This window comes from Pseudocercospora fijiensis, assembly GCF_000340215.1.
Source record: "Pseudocercospora fijiensis CIRAD86 unplaced genomic scaffold MYCFIscaffold_7, whole genome shotgun sequence".
NCBI classification, from domain to species: Eukaryota; Fungi; Ascomycota; class Dothideomycetes; order Mycosphaerellales; family Mycosphaerellaceae; genus Pseudocercospora; species Pseudocercospora fijiensis.
Window position 1 is genome coordinate 3,680,154 of NW_006921538.1, and position 16,207 is coordinate 3,696,360.

Genomic DNA, 16,207 nt, shown 5'->3' on the forward strand with positions numbered 1-16,207 from the left:
CGACGACTGAGTCGATATCCCGTACATTCGGTGCGTCTGTTCTCGCGCGTAGCTTTCCTCGCGCCGCCATTCATTGTCCCTGGCCAACACGCCTGGTACTGCCCGTGAGCGGACCGCGGCTGGTGGTGTCTTGATGTGGGGCCGATGGAACTGGAGATGCAGCGATGGAACATGTCGATGTCTACGTTATTCTAGAATACTGTACGGGGAAGCAAACATTGCACTCGACTCGTGTCGACCGGGCAAGTCTGCACCATCCATCCCATCCATCCCATCCATCCCATCCATCCCATCCATCCCGTGAGTCCGCCTCCGTTGAACCCGGCGAATCACCATCTCCGCTCCCCGGCCTTGCTCACCCGAAGCTTCAAGGCAAGACGGCTCCAGATGCAGCCCTCCGCACTCTCACATGCTCCCCCAGCGTCCTGTCGATGGCCTGGATGATTTTGGGTGAGCGGAAAGTGTTCACCAGCACATCGACAATGCACTTCGCCTCGGCCGAAGTCAAGACGTCGACCACGTGCTCGAATGTATCCGCGTCGTACTTCCGCATGCACTCGTACGTGCCCGCCCAGGTGGCCAGATCTTCGTAGCTTTGCACGCTCGCGGCCGAAGGCAACCGATGATGGACCAGGATCTTGATCGCTTCGGCAACGATGGGCCAATCTTCAGGCATCGTCGCTACGTTCTGGAGGCACACTTCGATCATGGAAGGCTGCTTCGAGGAAGATGTTGAGGTCGCTGCAGCAGGCTGCTCAGTGCTGGGGCCGGGTGGACCCCGTTCCGCCGGATCACTTCGCCGACGTGCGCTCCCTGAGCTGATCTGGCGTCTCTTCCTCCCGTTCGCAGTCGGCTTTTTCGGCGCTTTCTTTCGTTTGGCAGTGGGAGTGTACGACCCGTCAGAGTCATTGCCCTCGTCGTCTGCTTGAGCCTCCTCATCCTCCTCCTCCTCGTCCTCTCGCTCTTCTTCCGGATGTGGGCGTGGTGGTGCCATCTCCGGCTGGGCACTCGGTTCCTCCGGCTCACTTTTGATACCAAACTGCATGCAGGCGGTCTGCTTGCTGCGTTCGGCGATCTCGTCGATGAGAGCGAGAGATCGGGAAGGCTGCATATCTGGCGGCATTGACGGCATATGGATGCACTAGATGATCGACAATGTTGTCTACTTGAAAATGACGCGAGTCTGTTGATTGTGCTTCTTGTTCCGCGCCACGGCACTCCGCGTCTGTAGACGTAATGAACAGACCAGCATCCGGTGAAAGAAGCTTCGTCCAAGCTCAAATTTGGGCTACATCTTCATCAATCGCTTCATCTCTGAGGCTGAGGCTCACAAGTCAAGATCTGCGCAAGCTCCAGCAACGGAGTGCGGTAGGTTGGTCTTGTGCCATATTCTCGGTATCGTGATATGGAAAGAGTAACGAAGACATGCACGATGTATCTAATCCGTTGTACATAACACCGTAGAGTTCTCACGATGAGCGTGAGTTGACCAGGTCCCCTGCTCAAGGATGTTCGACAGAATCGACACGGTCGCTGACCATTGCGCGGCCGAGATTACAAGCATGCTATAGAATGACCGCGATCAAGGAATACCAACTCCGTACAGCCGCGAAGATTTAAAGAGCCCTACGGAAAGTGCAATGGAGACAGATGATCTTTTGTGAATCAGGAGAATCGATACTATCTGCAATAATATACGTGCTGTCACGATTGGCCAGAGCACGGGAGTGCGTCTCCATCAAGCGCTCTACCTACGATGCAGTCACTGCCAGAGCCATGGGACAGACCTGACCGCCATGAACTATGCGGCAAATCCAGCACCTCGTATTCTGGTCGAAGCTGCGAAAGAAGACATTGTATGGAGCAGTCATGCCCTGCACCATGATAGGTATGTAGAAGCCGAACAGGTTCGGTGGTTTCGGAAAGTACACCAGAAGGCGGCGACGAGTGCCATTCCTTTGGTCCAGCAGTGTTGGTGCTGGCAAGCCGCGTCTCGACATTTCCCGTCTGAGCTTTCGGAGTAATCTTGTGGCGTCCAGATCGAGATGACGCGAAATGCTCGCAGAGAACACGCTTGTTGGGCACGAAGGCAGGTGATTGGAGATGAGCTTGAACCCGCGTAGGAACATGTGCCGACCAAGAAGTTGACCCTGATGGTTGGCAGAGTTGGCATCATATGCACGCAAGCAGACACCCCATGCCTGAGAGCTGAGAGGCCGGAGTTCCACCACTGAAGCCAGACCTTCGTATGCGGCTCGACAGCATTCTTCAACCTCGGCTCGAGTGGCGTCTGCGATAGGGAACTGGGGAGTGTTCACGAGAAGCAGCACGTAATAGAAGCCTGGCTTTCGAGTCCAGGTAACAAAGTCAACAAGGACTGTTGATTTATGGACAGTGTCTGCGTCAGATGGCAATGTATCGACTTTTCGCTGGCCTGCATGCGGTTCCCTAGGGAATCCTGCTGCGGACCTCGAAGTTTTACAGGCAGAATCACCGGGTTTGTCGGCGGCCACCAACTCGGCATCCAAGGGATCAGCATGTTCCGATATGAACTTCATCAGAATCGGCTTGATCTTATGTTCCAATGACTTTCGGCTCTTCGTACTGAGCACTTTCTTGACTCCAGTGTTGTGCAGATCGCTGAGACGCAGTTCCCAAGACTTCTGGACCGGCCAGGGCAAGGTTTGCCAGACTTGCGAAAGTCGATGGCTGACTTGGTCGGAGTCCTGCCAATCCACAAGGCCCGACGTGGCCTGGTGCATTCTGAGGTGATACGCCAAGAGATGTAGACCGGTGGGAAAGTGTGCCTTGGCTACAACTGACCGCTCTTCCTGGCTCAATTGAGAAAAGCGAACATCGTCGAAGCTCCAGACGCAATCGAGGCTACGAGTGGCAGTTCTGTTCTGCTTGACTTCTCTGGGAACAGTACTTTGAGGACCAGGCTGATTTGTGAGAGCTTCCGCAGAGCTTGATGCTTGCAAGGTGTCGCTGCCGGCGATGACGGCTGCCACGATTCCAACGGCGGCTTGTTGTTCGAGAAGCTGTTGACCAGCTGGACCGACCGGTTTCTTGAGACCATCTTTGTGTAGGCGGAACAAGAGTTGCTCCCACTCCGATCGGGAATCGGCGCTGAGACGCGACCAAGTCTCGTGGAGGAGTGGCTCTACACTCTGCACGCCATTCGACGCAATTTTGATGCTGATGGCGCTGTTCGCCTTGGCGTGGAAGAGGAAGAGACTCTGCGCAGTTGGGAAGTGCGCCTTGGCCATTTCCACTCGCCCGATTTTGTCCAGCGATTTCGATTTGTAGCGAGCCGGGTCAAACGCGGCATTTGCGTCTTGTGTGGCAGAGGCCTCAGCGGGCGCAGTCGCGGCCTCGAGTGTCTGACTTTGAAAGACTCTCGCCTGCACACCTCCCGGCCGTGCGCTTTCAATGCGCTTCCCCAGCTTGTCGCATATTGTCTGCAACATCTCGGCGGGCGGCGAGTGCTTGAACAATCGATCAAGAATGGAGTGATCTCCGCCAAGCACAGTTGCCTGGCTGTGCAACCACGTTGAGCAGTCGAGCGTCTCGCCGTCGCTCTGATTCAACGCATATTGTATCCAGCATTTCAGGAGCTCTTCTTCCGTAATACCGGCGGCATTGGGAAAAGCTGCGAAAAGATCCAGGCATTTTCTGATCCTTTGAAGCTGACCCGGTTCCCGTCGCTGCTCACCAATGACCTTGCACTCATCATCACCACTCTCCTGTACTTGAGACCCAGGCTTTGGCGGGGAGGACGGCGACGGCAGTATCGAGGGATCGGAGCCTACGTGTTGGGCCTCTTGTGGTGCAGCATCGGCATCGACATCGCTGCTATCGTCGGATTCATTTTTGATCTTGAGCGTTTCGTAGGCGCGCCGCTTTGAGCGCTTCGCAAGCCGATCCACAACAGATGGAGTTGGAGTTGAAGTTCGTTTCGGCATTCTTGTCTCCAGTGGGTTAGCCTGCATCTGAGCCGAGCCGAGCCGATTTGGTCTCGCTTACCTACGACAACGCTACACTCTTCCCGTCGTCTTCCTCGAGTGTGTTCGCTTTGGAAAGAAGGCCGCTCACAATGTTCAGAAGACGGCAGGGACGACTCCGCCGCCATGACCGCGATTGACTGATGATGCATGCTGCGTTTCCGTGAAGCTCTTTCCCGCCCCTGGATGCTCGAGGATAGTATGTGATGAAATGAACTTCAGATGAAGCAGGACCCCCGGCCCGGCCCGGCCCGGCCCGGCCCCTCTCGTGAGAGCACTTCTATGTTCCGCTCGCTCCATCGCGGTGCGCCACACTCGATACCGCTCCCAATGGACTCCGAAGCGTACATGTTCTGCCATTGATCTTCTGCGCCGTGATCTCGCGCGCCGCCCTCACAGTGCATGCTACGCCTGCCCCCCGGTCCATCCCAACAGGCATTGCACAGATTCTCATCCAAAGTAGGGGCAAAGTCGAACGGACCACATCCAATCCAATGCAGGACCACCGTGCGTTTCCATGGAGGAAGCCGAAGCCCCTCTGGTCCTCCCTGTACTGTATACAGTATGTGATGCGGCAAGGCGCCTGGCCCCTCTCTCCTGGAGCACTCTGATCTTCCTCCAATTCCATGGTGCTCCAAATGGACTCGCGGAACAGATGTTCTGCGAGCCTCCACGCCGTGATATCCCGCCTTCACTCTGCGTGCTACACCTCGATCGCCCTCCCTGCTCCATTCCAACAGGCATTGCACAATAATTTGAGAACCAAGCGAGATGCCAACTCCCAACCTGGCACGTGGAGGCCGTGTTCCGCAGCTCTGAAGCTTTCGGTGCCACGGAAAGTCCATCATGGTATGGAGAGTCTAAGCATGCGCGCGGCGACGCTATGACGGGCGCGACCAGGGAACTTACAGCGCGCGCGTCCAGGCGAGGACGCGCGCTCGCCTGTGATCAAACGTGTGAGTGGCGATGAAGGCTGAGTCGTCGTTGTCATGCCTCTCTTCCTGTGGACCGATGCCGCCAAAGAAGTGAGACGCCTAGAGAAGCTGTCAATTGATTTCGAGAAACTACAGGACCAGACCGAGTGGAACCGAGATCGGGTCAAGAGAGTCAGACGCTCCGCCTGCCCAAGCCCGGAGAAAGCATCAGAGATTGTGGACGAGTCAAAGTCTGGTATGTGCAGTTCTGAGAAAGAGGCATGCAACTGACCTGCAACAGCGTTTCCGATGTCAGGCTTTGTTCCGATCAATCGACCAGACCGGAAAACGACTCTTCCAGCAAGCACGGCACCGCCGAAGGAAGAACTCCCTGGACGAATACCACGTACGAGCGGATCTACTCCGCAGGACCAAAGGGAACCTGCCTCGGCTGCATCCAGCACGAAAGAGCAGATCGATGCTTCGCACAGCAGGGAGCCCCCTAATGACAGGAGCCGAGGGCGCGAGGAGAACAAAATTCAGCCTGCCTCCGCTGCATCCAGCACAAAAATCAATACTTCGAGCAGCAAAGAGGGCCCTGATGGCAAGATCCAAGAGCGCGAGGAGACTGGGCAGGACAAGCAAGCACAGAAGGTAGAGAAAAGCCTCGAGCAGCCTGCAGTCACTTCGGCACAGGTCCTCGCCTCCAGTGGCCAGAACGAAGATGGTGAGAGCGACGAAGACTCACTTCCCAGACTGAGGACTCGCCGGCCAAGAGGGCAATCCCCGCGGAGCAGCGCTGCTGCTGCCAGCGACAGCGAGGAAAGCCGTACTCCACCCAGGAGGAGATTACGGCGTCCACAGCGCCTGCCAAGCCCGCAGCCGACCCAAAGTCCCTCCCCAGCACCCACTTCCACGCCGCCGGTACAGCTTGAAGATCGAAACTGGGCAGTGCTTGGCATTGCTGGTGCCCGCAAGTGCGCGGACATCGAACAATACCTGACGATTTGGGGCAACACAACTCATCGTTTGCCGACCCTACAGGCCAACGCGAATGGAACTTATTCGATTGAGGTTGATGGAAGAATTTGCGAAATCGAGGACTTCGACAAGCCACATGTCCCTGGCGATGATACGGAGCTTCAGGTCCGATGGAAACAAGAGTGGTTGTACACCTGGGAGCTCTCCGATGCGCGCAGAACAGTCGTTGAGTTCAATTTAGGGAGAGGAGCCGGACCGGTGCTGGATCCTGACCACGTCGCGGGCTATCACTCTCCAGAGCCCGAGGCAGACACGACCAAGCGATGCAAGATCGATTTCGCAGCCAAGCTGCGCTTCACCCCTCACACAGACGAAGACTACACTGCTAGTCTGATGTGGCGATGCATCGAAAGATGCGAGCAAAGGGCCAACCATGACAAGCTGTCGGACTACTTCATGCGGACGGCCCTTGACGAGCTCCCCCGTCAACGTCTGGTTCTGCGTCCTCGCTGGCGTACTGACGAAAAGAGCGACGAGTACAACGACGTGCTTGAACTCAGGGAAGAGGTTCTGCTTCGGGCTTGCTTGAATTATGTGGTAGGTCAGGCGCGTAGAACCGAGTGCTCATACTGTCAGGAACACTGCGGCCCATTTCGGAGGTGCGTGACAAGAGCGGCGAATCACGAAGGTGCCTGTACGAACTGTGCCTTGGCGGGACGGAGCAGGCAGTGTGAATATTACATCAAAGGTTTGTCATGCACGATGATTGACTGTGCGTGCGTGCTGATCAGTCTAGACCGCTGGGCGCACGAAGACAAGCTGCGAGCAGCAGCCGATCCACAAACTCCTGACTCAAGAAGTCAAGTCACTGACGACGCCGATGACGATTTGGAAGAGGATTTATACTACTCTTCACCATTACCAGCTTCTGGTCCTCAGGCTCAACATGCCAACCGCTCAGCATTTTTGACGCCGCCAATATCCTCACCTCCTCAGAATCTGTTTGCCGGTGCGGTCAAAGCGGATGCGAGTGGTCGAACCTTTGCTGAAGTGAGCGACTTGGCCACCTCACTCTTGGAGTCTCTTGGAGACCAGCAGCTCCCCGCGGGCAAGGACCGTGGTGATACGGATTCCGCTACTCTTGCAAACCTTTTCGGAGACAATGCCTCGGCGTCGCTGGAGAATGATACCACGCTGCAAACCGGCAGTGGCCCAGAGGAGGGTCACTCGTCTCGGGCCAAATCAGATGTATCAGCGCGGCCCTCTCCTGAAGCCCGGCGGAAGGAAGATGCCAAAAAGGAGGGAAAAGCCATCAAGCGAAAACACAGCACCTCATCGATCGACCTATTGCGGCAGAATCAGCCCCGCCGGCAGCACAAAGTGGCCAGGACTGCTGAGCAAGCAGAGACGGAATCCACACGTCCTCATGTTGGGCATGACCATGACCCGCCTCCCGGTCCAAGTGGAGACGACGACATGACCCCCATGACTTCGAGGTCAAGACCTGATGGCAACGAGTCGCAGCAGCCTTCTGCACTGAATGGCTCTTCACAATCCCTTCCAATTCGTAGCGCGGCATTGGTACACCCACCATCTCACTGCGAAGCTGGCACTTCTGCTCCCCATAAAGCAGCATCGGCGGCCAAACGAGGCCATGACCCGGATCCACATGCTCGGCTCGCACACAAACGAGACCGACAGCGACCACACGCTCATTGCAGTCCTCGCGGACCATGTATCGATCCCGTCCTCAATCCTCCCCTTCCCAGGACCGAGCACGAATCACCCGTCGTCATCTATCGCGATCGTGACCAGCTCTTCGCCAAAAGCGAGCTCACCACACCACAAGTTCGCTACCTTCTGAGCCTCACACCTTGCAACATGATCGATTGCTTCACTCGCGGGTGGCATGAGTTCGCGGAAGAATTGAAGGGGAAGAAGGGCTTCGGGCCACAGTACAACAAGGAATGGTTTCTCTCCCGTAGCTGGACGCGGGAGCTCAATCAGATCGTGAGAGACAGATGTCCGTTGGACCCGAGGAGGCTTGGGCGGCCGGTGGTGATTGATCTTACCATGGATGATTGAGAGGAGACACCGCATTGACTGGCTGGAGTTGGATCTATCGTGAGCTTGTAAAACATTTGTAGTGTATCACCACATGTACGTTTCAATATGCAAAGTAGCTTGATCTTGTTACCTCTTTGAAAATTTTCTTGTGCAGCTCAAGACCAATTCCGTGGTGAATTCGGTGTCTTGCCCTTAGCATCTGAACTCGATCTTGACGATCTCGATGCTCCGCGCAATGAGATGATGACGCGTTTGCGTTTGATCAGAAAATCCGAAACGAGACCATTTCCATTCTCTTTTTCCTGCTTTCTTTCCGCAACACTCACAACAAAAAAAGTCAAAGTCAAAGCCGATGCGAAACGCGATGAAAACGGGACTCAAAAGACCACATGTGGTGGTTTTCAAAAATGGCTGCTATTTCTTCAGAAAGACTGCGCCTCTGTACATCAAGATAAGAAAAGACATGTTCGTCAAGCATTATCGCAACCGCCGCCGCCATCTCTAGCGCTGCTTTCCTCCGATCTTCATCGATCATGTATCCATGCCACAGCACGCACGCATGCTCCGAATCCCGCACCCCATCACTTGCGACACAATGACCACAGGTTTGTGTACCCTAAAATCGCGTGCCGTCGGAGCTGTCGGTGGCGCTCTTCTCCCTGACCAAGACCCTCCTTGGATTCCTGGGTGACTCCGCCGGTCCTCTTTCCTTCTCGACATCAGGTGTGCCACCTCTCGCGACACCTGTCCTGGAGTCGCTGTGTGTGTAGCCGTACCCATACGGCATGAATTGGTCTCGAGTCCTTGCTGGAGATCCTGGACGACCGGAGCTCGACGCGGCTGCGGCTGCGGCTGCGGCAACCATGTCGCTGTCGTTAAAGCCTTCTTTGCTCATAGGAGCGGCTCGTTCGGTGATGCCAGCATTGAAGCCGCCAGACATTCGGTCGACTTTACGGTCGTGGCGGCGTTTGAGGTAATGTGCGCCCCATCCGAGGAGAGGTAAGAGAATCGCGAGGACGATGAGCATGATGATCCATTTCTAGAGAATGTCAGTCTGAAAGTCCCCAAACCGACCTTCGTCTGGGACGTAAGAGCCACGGGTTCGGTGTCGGGATGGAGGTACTCACGTAATGGCATGTCCACCAGTCTCCAGCGCACTGTTCCTTGAAGGAGGTGTCTACAGGAGCACTCGATGCGGTGGCACCACTGCCTGCCGTCGCTGCTGATCCTCCTTTCGCCGTAGATGCCGCACCTCCCGCCGTAGTGGTGGTGGGTACGCCGGTCGCCGCCGCATCGCCGGCCGCATGCTCCGACGCGCCATTATCGCTGCCGCAGTTGCTGTTGTACCACGTCGAGATCTGATTGTTGTCTGTGGGATTGGTGCAGGTGGAATCGCAAATGCCGACGGCGGAGCTCCGGAGCGTGGTCAGGTAAGCAGACTGGCAGAAGCAGATCCAGTTCGCTTGAGTCGCGGTGTTGGTCGCCGAGCACGCTTGAGCGGCCTGAATCAAGAGTGGACAGCTCTGCGCGCAGGAAGGGAGGTTGCTGTTGCCGTTGCTGAGGACACCTTGAGTCAGGGCTTGGGCTGAGGCGGCGATGGTGACGAGGACGCCGAGCAGGAGACTGGAAATCATGGCTGCGATGGCGATTTCGCGTCACACCGGTGGCTTTGCATGCGAGTTGTTGTCGCGGCCAGGAGTGAGGTTGGGTTGAGCTGTTTTGATGGAATGTGGTCTGTCTCGTAACGATTGCGGTGCGAACGTGATCGTCTTTCGTCGCTTGGTGATATGTGTCCGGATAATTTCACGCTGCCACCGTCTAACGAGTGTGTTGGATGAGGAGTCTCCTCGGCGCAAGAAGTGCAAGTCAATCGTCAATAATACGGAGGGCGATGGTGCAGGAGAGGAGAGGAGGCGAGAGGAGGAGGCGCCGGCGCCGGCGCCGGAGTTTGCTTTTGGATCCTTCCGTACTTTACAAATCGATCAACAACACCGTCAACACGTCGACTTTCTCGACTCCTACTGTCCAGATTTCACATCTACTGTCGCTATCACATCCACAGTACACACACAATGTGAGTTTGTCGCAAAGATCGCTGGCATCACGCGTCACAGAATCTGAGCCAAAAGCAACTGTCGCCGTTCAGGAGACAGGAGAGGGCCCAATTTGCGGAATGCCTGTCAAATGCAACCTCGTTTTTCCTGGCCCTCGACCGAGCTCCCGCCAGCATGGATTTGGCCTCGAGCGTCACAGCTCAATAATAACAATACGAACGGCTCTGCGGCTTCCTCCGTAGCTCATGAGGGAACACTTCTCGTGAACATCTTGTTGTGCAGGTGATGGAATCTACGGAATCATATTGACTCTGATCATCGACTTTCCGTGCTACCATGCAGAGCAGAGCATCGGTTCGAAGGTTCCCTACAACGTGTTTGACATCACATTCTCAAAGGAACCATCGCAGCCATGCTGCTCGATCGCAAGCCAGTAGCATTTGTGGCCACCTAGCCCAATGATTTCATGACCGCTCGGGGGACATTCGACGCTTATCGCCAAGATCCTGATCGCCTCAAGTGCAAGCCGGAAGAGGGAGGACAACGCAGAAAGGAGCAAGACGTAGTCAAAGAGCAGCGGCGGGTTGGAAGCAGGTGAATCGGAAGCGGGCATGGTACATTGTTAGCAGAACACCGTCGACACCAGACTCTGCAGCTCAATTTTGCGAAGACAGGCTCGTCAAGGCGTGTTCCCGGTAATGACTGGCTTGGCCACAATGGCCATGTGCACTCGCACTCGCGGAACGCTTTCGCGAGCAACCGCATAATCGGGGGCAATGCCATGCTGCACACTTTTCCAGGTCGTTTGAGGCAAATCGACGGCATTGCTATGGTTAAGACGCATGGAGACTTGTAAGCGATTGAAAGTATCGGTACATCGAGCTCGCCCGGGTTGTTTGCATGGGAGCGATGCCGTCAGTCTTCAGACATGCCTGATGGAGCCACGGCACGGTATCACACCTCTCCCGCGCGCTCGGATCGGACTTTCTTTAAAATATTCATATTCATCGAGATGTTGTCAGCCCAACTTGCGAAGGTCTTCAGCGCTGATGTCAATGTTGTTCCTTTCGCTGCCAGAGGCCGTACGGCATCGCATCTACCGCTCACTTGGCCCAGAACTTTGCACTCGCGTCGAGATAGACCAGCACAATTGTCTCTGCTTCCAGAACAGCGCCATTTTGCGAACCTCCAAGCGGCTCACTGGCGATGTCCTCCGAGCTCACAGGAAAGGTCGATGCGACGTCGTGCACGTCTTCTCCCACCCAGCGGTTCTCAAACGCGCCTCATCATCGTACTCATGGTTGTATGCCATTCCAGCACCTAGGATGATATCCGTCGTCCTACTCAAAAGGCACGACACAAGCGTCGCGGCCTTCGACGAAATCGCAGAGGCATGGCGGGCAGCATTCAATTCGCTCCCTTCGGACGTAGGAGCATTCACAGAGACCGTATTGTTCGACTTCAGCCCTTTCTGTGCAAAGCATCTTCTACCGAGAGCTGCAAAGTTAGTCAATATCCTCAGTGCTGTACTCAGACATCGAAGCCGAGGGAGAACAAGCTGTAAGATTACAGGATGCGGCAATGACAAGGAGAAGATATTTCTGGAAAGCCTGCTGGTTGGGAACGTGTCTGATGAACCATTAGATACGGTTCTGTCTCTACCGGCGGAGGATGTCCAAGAGACATTAGATTCTCCGGGCTTGTGAGTGGTCTTCGTCTGCGATTTCCAGTTTTTTCTTGGCTGACCATGTCTAGCGGAATATGCTATACCATCATAGAAGCCGCTGAGCAAGAGCTTGAGCCAGCTTTATCTGAGATACCGATTCGGTGACTGATGTTCGTGCCTTGCATCAGAACAACAACATCCTTTCTTCCACTCCACTCCACGTCACAACGACGACTTCTTTCCACGACATACAGCCACCGCATCCCCAGGACATTGACCGCACTGCATCAAGAGAAAAGAGCATCGTACATCAACAATGTCGAGGTCCAGCGACTCGCAGTCGAAGGAAAATATCGACGCGGCGAGAAAAGCGGCCCATAAGAAGACGAAGCGCGAGCGAGCGACAGGTGGGTGACGGCGAGAGAATCGGGATATAGATGAAGAGAAGGCAGCAGAGGAAGGTCTCGAAGAGAAGCGAGCATTTGCCGCTACGATGGCGAAAGTTGCCGAAGAGGCGCTGAAGAAGATGCGAAAGATGCAGCACGCTGCGACACGGCGGAAACGCTATTGATCGGCAGGATGGATTGGCTGTGACACGGCCGCCAGGCTATCGAACGGCTTTTCTTTGCCTCTGCACAAACCCGAATCCTCGCTGGTCTTCACGTTAAGGAAGATGCAGCACGCTGTGACACGGCCGCAAGGCCACCGCACGGCTGGACGGAACGCTGTGATACGGCGGCAACGCTATTGAGCGGCGGACCTTTGCCTCTGCATCTTATGCGTTTCCTGCACGATATACTAGACACAGGTGGGTTGAGGAGCCTGAGTTACCACTTTTCTCATCCAGGCTGGGATATCCTATGTATTCGGGCTCGGCCTTGTCTAATCGGGAGTTGGAATTGGTGTTGCTTGGAGTAATTGGGTGTTTTGAGATTCTGCCCAGGAAGGATGGAGATGGGGATGTGAGTCCTTGGACGGCAAGTGCGAATGCCATGCCATTGATGAAGGTGGGAGGCGGTTCTGAGGGAGTGTGAGGTGGTGTTCAGGCCTGGAGATCGGGATGCGTTGGAGGAGGCCTCGAAAGAGTCTGGAACGTCATGCGCGCAAGTCTCCTCCTATCAGGTCTGAACTCCTCGGCTCTTTGTGGACTGCGGGATCCAGGTTGCAGGCCTAGGCATTGGGAAGGCATGCGGAGTGAATGATCTCCACTACCTTTTCGGGATCTGGAGGCTTCGTTAAGCAGCAAGTAGGAAACGATCAATGCAGAGTCCATCATTGACAAGCCCCGACCAGCTCATGATGGAAGGCGAGGGGATGCTGGTGATGCAAATTCTGATGCTGATACTGATGCTCATCTACCACCTCCATCTCGCTGACCCAGCGCAGACTGAGCGCTACGCATTGTCGATGTAACTCCTCGATATCGGAGAAGATGAAGTTCCTGCGTACGTGAGCAATTGGGAATAAAATTCTCATCATTGGTTCTGAGTGCTCATGATGTTGTCGTCGTCTTATAGGATGCCCCCAGTTCTAGAGAGCAGGATATGGTTGGTAGAACGGTCCGGGCGCATCGTGCAGGAATGATGTATGCAGGGGAACGAGAACTCTGTCAGGTCAGGATAGCAGGTCCATTGTTTCAACCTCACCTCTACAGATCCTCTGTATCTCCATACCTTTTGACGAGCGAAGCCGCATTCGATGGAGGGCACGCACGACTCCGGCTTTACGTGCAGAAGTTGACTCCAGACCGGAATAACATCGAGCCTGCTGTCCGCCTGATCCGTTCCTGCCTGGTCGATATCTTTTTCTCTTTGTGGGAGCATCTACCAGAGCTGGGGTCTTGCGAGAAAGGTCATGGGCGTCGAATTGGAACGGTAGTTTTCGTTTTCGCGCAATGTCGAGGTTCGCCCGGCGCTGCTCGGTCGGTCGATGGGAAATGGGAACCGTAGTGTACGTGATGCGATGTGGTGGGAGATGAGTCAGCAATGCCAAGCTTTTGGTCTGCTTCCCTTTGAAAAAAATCCGTACACCGCGACACAATTCTCTCATCTTTCACATGCGCTCGGTATCCAGCATTTCTCGCTGCCGGTCGAGGAAGCTCTCGCATCATGCAGCCAAACTGATGATTCCGTGCTCCAGACAAGTCTCTCTCATGATCGATGGACCGCGTGATCTCTTCACAATCACGCGGCGGCGTCCGGGTGAACGAAGGGACTGAGCTCGATGTCTGCTCGATGCCGAGTTGGTACGAGAGGAGAGGACGTCCATCTACACACGGCCGTGTGACGACGTTACGTTCGCTATCGCGGTCGCGGGCCTTCTGTGCGTCATTCCTCCGCCCCGAGTGCGCACCTCCACAAATGAAATCGCAGCGCCATCCGCCTTCCGGAAGGACGATGTGTCTAGCGCAAAGCCCATATGAATGATGCCGGACCACTACCTCGCTTTAGGCAGGAGAATCTCGTCAGACTCCAGGAGGAATTCAGCTTCTCTGCTGTGCGACTCGCTGCTGATGGAAGGCACGCTGCGTATACCGGATGATGGCATCCGTGCTATCTGCAGCTGTGGTAGGTCAAGTCTTGGGAGTCGAGCTTCATATGCTTGAACTCAAGCCCGTTGCATTGGCGTGTCACTCCTGCCTCCTCCTCCTCCTTCTCAGGCTCTTCCGTCATCACGTTGCTCTCAATCTGGTTTTGCAGCCTGAAGAAGTCTTGAACGCAGGGCGTAGTGAGATACGGTCACTCTTCAGTCGCTGCTTGAGAGTGGAGCAAGACTTTCGAGATGAAGTCCAGTCTCGCTGCGTTGGCGCTTGCCAGCACTGTCACCGCTCAATGGGGTCGTGGCGGTGAGCATTCCGGTCCTGATCACGGCATCGGACATGGACATGGACAGCGAGATTGGAATTGGAATGGTGGCTACCCGCATGGCCGTTACCATGTAGCGGGAGGCCAAGCACCTCCTCCAGAGGACTCGTACAGCCACAGCTACTTTGATCAGCTCATAGATCACAGCAATCCGAAGCTCGGTATGTCTTCGATCACATGGACATGCCGAATACGCTGACGCTGGTTACATATGCAGGCACGTTCAAGCAATTCTACTATTACGACACCACATATTGGAGAGGACCAGGCTCACCGGTTATATTGTTCACACCCGGCGAGGTCAACGCAACCAGATATTATAGTTACTTGACCACGAACCGGACGACCGGTGTTCTTGCCTCAGAGATTGGCGCCGCTACAATCGTCCTGGAACATCGATATTGGGGAACTTCAACTCCCTACACCGACCTGACGACAGCCAACCTGAAGTATCTGACTCTCGAAAATGCCATCGCGGACATGAACTATTTTGCCGAGAACGTGAAGCTCCCCTTCGACACGCACGGTGCCAGCAACGCAGATGATGTTCCATGGGTGGTCATGGGTGGATCCTACTCTGGAGCGCTATCTGCTTGGATCGCAAGCACTGCACCTGGCACAATCTGGGCTTACCATTCCTCAAGTGCTCCAGTCGAAGCAATCGGCGACTACTGGGTTTACTTCAAGCCGGTTCAAGATGGCATGCCCAAGAACTGCAGCACAGACCTCGCTCTAGTCATCGACCACATGGACGATATCTTGATAAACGGATCCAAACAACAGCAGCACGATTTGAAAGCCATGTTCGGTATGACGGCAGTCGAGCACAATGACGACTTCATGGGCGCACTAGAGAATGGTCCATGGCTTTGGCAAGGCAACCAGTTCTACACCAACAGCGGCTTCTTCGATTTCTGCGACTACATCGAGAACGCCCAGAGCAACGCAACCCAAACCATACCAGGCGCAGAAGGTGTCGGCGTCCAGAAAGCCCTCGCAGGCTACGCCAAATGGTGGACCGAAGTCGAGCTGGATGGTTTCTGCGCGCAATACGGCTACACAAATGACAACCACAGCGTCGCATGTTTCGACACCTACGACCCAAACAACCCAATGTACACCGACACATCACTCAGCAACACCATAGACCGTCAATGGATCTGGATGACCTGCAACGAACCCTTCGGATACTGGCAAAACGGCGCACCCCAAGGCCGACCATCTATCGTCTCCCGCCTCATCAACAACGCATACTACGAACGCCAATGTGGTCTATACTTCCCGACAGGACCAGAAGGCGAGACGTACGGCCTCAACCAGGGTAAGACGTACAACGACGTCAACAAATTCACCGGAGGCTGGAATATCGACAACACCACCCGCATGATCTATGTCAATGGCGACAACGATCCTTGGAGAGAAGCTTCCGTGAGTGCGGATCTTCGGACTGGGGGACCTTTGGCGAGTACGGAGCAAGTACCGATTGAGATTGTGCCTGGTGGCTACCATACCAGTGATCTCATCACACAGAATGGTGTAGTAAATGCTGGCTGCAAAGCGGTCCAGGACAGAGTCGTGGCACAGTTGGCTGCATGGGTTGCTGAGTTCCCGAAGAAGGGATACGGGCATGGAAGTAAGAGATACTTTGAAGCATAGA

General features: G+C 55.1%; 4 protein-coding genes across 4 annotated transcripts; 2 read left to right on the forward strand and 2 right to left on the reverse strand.

Annotated features, from left to right (window-relative positions):
- Positions 1–367: 367 nt before the first annotated feature.
- MYCFIDRAFT_216247 (uncharacterized protein) lies at positions 368–4,142 on the reverse strand (the record flags this gene model as incomplete). Its single annotated transcript, XM_007931232.1, has 5 exons — positions 4,027–4,142; positions 3,716–3,971; positions 1,756–3,652; positions 1,332–1,438; positions 368–1,113 (listed from the first exon to the last, which is right to left on the reverse strand). Exons 2-5 carry the CDS (start codon positions 3,963–3,965, stop codon positions 368–370), a joined length of 3,000 nt encoding a protein of 999 aa, XP_007929423.1. The 5' UTR covers positions 3,966–3,971; positions 4,027–4,142.
- Positions 4,143–4,887: 745 nt separating this feature from the next.
- Positions 4,888–7,984, forward strand: MYCFIDRAFT_78222 (uncharacterized protein; the record flags this gene model as incomplete). The annotated part of the gene is made up of 2 exons (XM_007930762.1): positions 4,888–4,960; positions 5,220–7,984. 2 exons carry the CDS (start codon positions 4,888–4,890, stop codon positions 7,982–7,984), a joined length of 2,838 nt encoding a protein of 945 aa, XP_007928953.1.
- Positions 7,985–8,362: 378 nt separating this feature from the next.
- On the reverse strand, positions 8,363–9,846 carry MYCFIDRAFT_86910 (uncharacterized protein). Its single transcript, XM_007931233.1, has 2 exons — positions 9,094–9,846; positions 8,363–9,005 (listed from the first exon to the last, which is right to left on the reverse strand). The coding sequence occupies exons 1-2, from the start codon at positions 9,598–9,600 to the stop codon at positions 8,583–8,585; spliced, it is 930 nt and encodes a 309-aa protein (XP_007929424.1). The 5' UTR covers positions 9,601–9,846; the 3' UTR covers positions 8,363–8,582.
- A 4,621-nt stretch (positions 9,847–14,467) lies between these two features.
- Positions 14,468–16,206, forward strand: MYCFIDRAFT_31871 (uncharacterized protein; the record flags this gene model as incomplete). The annotated part of the gene is made up of 2 exons (XM_007930608.1): positions 14,468–14,711; positions 14,768–16,206. 2 exons carry the CDS (start codon positions 14,468–14,470, stop codon positions 16,204–16,206), a joined length of 1,683 nt encoding a protein of 560 aa, XP_007928799.1.
- Position 16,207: the final 1 nt, after the last annotated feature.

What these genes read in the sequence shown, in the direction of transcription:
- MYCFIDRAFT_86910 (XM_007931233.1), bottom strand. Translation starts at nt 9,600, where the DNA reads ATGATTTCCAGTCTCCTGCTCGGCGTCCTCGTCACCATCGCCGCCTCA. An exon ending in ACTGGTGGACATGCCATTAC is followed by an intron (nt 9,006 to 9,093) that starts GTGAGTACCTCC and finishes GACATTCTCTAG; the next exon opens with AAATGGATCATCATGCTCAT.